The 4,261-nt window shown below is 40.5% G+C and overlaps 1 protein-coding gene across 1 annotated transcript in view; it reads right to left on the bottom strand.

The window, feature by feature from the left end:
- LOC109481537 overlaps window positions 1–4,032 on the bottom strand; it is a 9,549-nt gene extending 5,517 nt beyond the window's left edge. Inside the window, exons 1-7 of the mRNA XM_019784120.1 lie at window positions 3,904–4,032; window positions 3,237–3,470; window positions 2,584–2,766; window positions 1,912–2,072; window positions 1,409–1,587; window positions 587–735; window positions 310–439 (exon numbers count right to left, since the gene is read on the bottom strand). Of these exons, the coding sequence (XP_019639679.1) occupies window positions 310–439; window positions 587–735; window positions 1,409–1,587; window positions 1,912–2,072; window positions 2,584–2,766; window positions 3,237–3,470; window positions 3,904–3,921 (1,054 nt within the window). The 5' untranslated portion in view covers window positions 3,922–4,032. The remainder of the gene's footprint in view (window positions 1–309; window positions 440–586; window positions 736–1,408; window positions 1,588–1,911; window positions 2,073–2,583; window positions 2,767–3,236; window positions 3,471–3,903) is intronic.
- Window positions 4,033–4,261: the final 229 nt, after the last annotated feature.

Raw genomic sequence — 4,261 nt, forward strand, 5'->3', positions numbered from 1 at the left:
AAAAATGATTTAATGGCAGCAGCTAGTTTTGTGTTAGATAGGGACAGAGAAAGGCTGATACATATGCAATACAACTTACAGCTAAAACCTGTCACTATATAGGTCTTGGTGTCATAACAACAAAGTGACACATCACAGGATAGATAGGTTAGGTCACGCATCGTATGTTGGAAAGGCAATATATTTGACATATAAATGAAATCTGCATCGTGCGTAGGGAAGTACAAATGTATATTATTTCTTTACCAGGTCAACATGAGTGTATTTTGTATTTAACAATGCTTGTGCTACTACTGCCCCAGTCCATACCTTGTTTAGATGGACGGATCGTCATCTCTGGAGTGTTGACGGACAGTGGCGCCCCCATGCGGAAGAGTTGCAGGAGCATCACATTGACGGGAAGTACGGTCAGCATAGTCATGAAACTGATGTACAGCTCCTATGTAAACAAAAATAAAATAACAAATCAATACGTTAAGTGTCTTAACAAACATTACAGTCACTTAACTTTGATGCAACTAATAAAACAAAATGCAAGAAGTATATACATATATATCAAACATATAAAGTTACATGGAAATATTACCTCAACAGTGAAACGGACAAATCCCAGGTTAAACACCCTTGCGTTAGCAGTTGTGTTCTCTGCCTTGTACCACATGGCGCTGGCCAGCATCATGGTGTTCACCAGAGTAAAGCAGCAGGACAGACGCTGGGCCTTGGTGAAGCTGGACCCTACAGATATTATAGAATGAACAATGCGCACATTTGATGAGCTTTCCTTTGTCTGAACTGTATATCAGTATATTTGGAGCTGAAATTGAGGTGTAGATGAAAAGACCACGCTCTCCACAACACTGTTATTGATACGTATTCTTAGTAATAAGTGGATTTAATTTTGCACATCTTTTAAAGATTTCCTAACAAAAGTCAGTGTGCTGTTCTTATGTCACAAGAGGCAAATAGTGCTGTCTATCATGCCCCCGCCCCCCCAAAAACGGGAATCGAACCAGAAACGCCAGCTCATGATCCAACGCACTGACCTCTAGGCCAAAAGGACTGGACCCTTACAGACGAGTCAGTAATAGCACTTAAACCCTACTGTAACACTGCTACCTCTTTTCTTTTGAACTCGTTCTCGAATCTAAAGTACTAGGAAACAGTCATCCATGAGGCGGGAGTAGAAAGAGAGAACCCTACTGTCACCCTCGGGGATTGGACCCGGGGGAACAGCTCACGAAGCCAACACCCTAACCACTAGGCTAAGAGGCCAAGACCTGAGAGACAACTGAGTTGAGAGCACTTGAATCCCAATGTTACATTTACATTACAAAAGCACTCCGCACAACACTCAGAAATCATAACAAATCCTGAATTAACATATTCATTGCCTAACAAGGATACTGACCAGGCGCTGCTACAATGACAGATGCCCACAGCTGTTTATCATACAGCACATCTCTGGCTGCTTCATTGACGACGTTGGTAAAAGATGTCAGTTCCTCCTCGGTGCTTGAGTGAACCACCCTCTGCACTTCACCGTCCCCTTTCTCTGTCGACAACCAGTCATTGCAGATGAAGTAAGATCTGTGAATTGAAGGAAGCCGGTTTAATGAGGCCATGTTTGTATACCATTCGTTTTCTGTCCTCAGCAATACTACATGTTTCTTTCGAGACAGGAATACAAAGGAGGCTATTAAAAGAAACATGCCATTTCATTTCAACCATGATGCAAAACTTTCCTCCCGTTGCTGTCCACATTGGAAGAGACAGATGAATTGTTAGATGACAAACCCAACATGCCAAGATTAAGTAAAGGCAAACTTGAGCATTGAGACAAGTGTAGCAAAGAAGCCAAACCGACGGAACAATCAAACAAAAGCCGGTTCGTTTATGTATTTTACGTCTTACACAACATCCTTTTCTACATCTCTGACGACAAAACTTCCGAGGAACCAGGATGCCGTGTCGCCTTCCCCAGAGTTATCATGCCAGATGTGCAACAACATCACTTCTCCAAGTGACTCTTGCACAGGCATGACAAAATGCAAAGTGCTTCCACGAACCAACTCCTGTAATTACCAATGACAAATGACAGTCATAGATGGTATGTTGGCCTATTCTTTCTACAGTTTCCATTTTGAACTTGCTTTGCTACAATGCAAGAATATATGTGAAAAACAATCAGCGTTGGAATACGGACTATAATTTCTTCCGTTTAATTTCGCTATTGGCCTTCAGTACCCTGCACATGATAACAGTTTTTGTCATTCATGTACGCAACTAAATCAACAAGGTGACAAGGAATATTCGCAAAAAAAAGACAGGTACTCAAGAAACTGGATATGATTTTGGAAACGGTAAGACGTTTCAAGTACTATATTCTTTACTCTTCAAATTTACCGGTTTTCAATTATTGTGTTTGAATAAAATTATGTTTCTTTGCTAGTATATATATGTTTAGATATTTGATGTAACTGACAAAATAATACCGTGTAGCTCTTGCATAACACGTCCTGCAAATTCGTGAAAAATGTTCAAAGGAAAAGGTGTAAATAAAGAAAAAGTAACAACATCACCGACCTCTCCTCCTGGGTTGAGCATCTTGACTGGAGATGTAGCCTCTGACCCGAAGAGTTGGAGTCCGATCCGTGAGGTGGTCCCTGCCCCGAACATGGACCCGGTGGTGACCGTGAGCTGATAGACGTGAGGTGCCGGCATCCTGTCTGGCGGGATCAGACTCACTTTGGACCGAGGCTTAGGAGCCTTCTAAAAATTTATGACAAAACACAGCTTACTTTAAGCTTTCGCAAGATACAAAATTATGAATTGAATTATGACGTCTTTGTTAGATACATGAATTATTCCCTCTAATATTTAGAGAGATTGCATGGACTAAAACATATGTGCCTTTAAAAATTATTAAAACGTTATGTGAACAGACATTTAAACGTTTTAGAAAGCGAATGAATTGTGGCAAGAAACTTTAAGTTGAAGTATTTAATTAATGAAATGAGTACATAGTAGGGCTGTTTTATCTTAATTATGATTCTTTTTATATCGTATGTATGTCTTCTTTTGAGGGCCGAGGTTTATATGATAATAACAATGACAAATGAAAATATATACCTTGTTTTGTAATGCATTATGTGTTGGTCACGGCAGAAGCAATAGCAATCTCGCATGTATTGTATTGCTACAATTCCAATAAATAAAATCAAGAAGCTCAAACATACCCTTAGACGGTGAAAGTCCACGCACAGAAGAACCATGAGAAGGAGGTACAGGATGAACACAGACACCACGATGGAGAACACTACGGAGTTGTCGCTCAGATGGAGGAAGTTCTGGAACGCGTTGATGAAGTTGATGGAGTTGGGAACTGGAAGAGTCATGGTCCCCACAGAAACTTTCCATTCCGACATCTGACACCTGCAGCTGATGGCTCCATTCTCCAGGTTAATGGTGGCCTGTTTCAGGTGAAATGTGACAGAAATATTTGTGTAGCAGGAACATTATCCTATTAATACATAATTATCTTTGTCCATATATTATGCCCGTGTTTTGATTTTCTTTCCGTAATTTGGAAATGGTTTAGGGACATTATGATGGCTTACGTTTGAGGTCTTATTTATTTAATAGTTACTACCCATGCTTCTCTTTCTGTTGTCTATTTTGCTCAGAATTTGTTTCCATCATTATCATATCAGAAACGCGTTCATTGTAAGAGACCATTCAAGCTACCCTGTGGTGTCCTTTTGATAAGTAAGTCCAATACCGAGCAGACCAAATTGTATCGTAGTGGTTACAAATGCCTCAGTTTGCATTTTTTTTTGGGGGGGGGGGGGTTAGGGTTAAATGATATGCTTTGTTATACCATGGCGGCTAATTTAATTCACTTACATTACAGTCTTCCATCATCCATTGTTTCTTATTGTCCTTCCAAGACGAGCAGCCTACAGCTGAGAAAGATAGTTGGTAGTCTTTCTTGTCCTGGATCTGTGCGACAGACTGCTGACCACTGCCAGAGTTAGCCGGCCCTGAGAATGGCATACATATAGATTAATTTCTGTGGCCACAACAATTGCCTAAAAAATGTGAAATGGAAACAAAATGCGTCCTAGATTTTGTATGTTTCAACAAGGATCTCAGTACATATGAAAAGTGGACGTACCTAACTTCTGAACTCCAATATACAAATGCCCGCCATGGCCAGTCGTGTTGGGAATGAAGGAGGTCGAAAAGTTTGTTCCCTTGAGCC

Source organism: Branchiostoma belcheri, unplaced genomic scaffold (genome assembly GCF_001625305.1).
Source record: "Branchiostoma belcheri isolate BF01 breed outbred unplaced genomic scaffold, Haploidv18h27 scaffold56, whole genome shotgun sequence".
In the NCBI taxonomy this organism is placed as follows: Eukaryota; Metazoa; Chordata; class Leptocardii; order Amphioxiformes; family Branchiostomatidae; genus Branchiostoma; species Branchiostoma belcheri.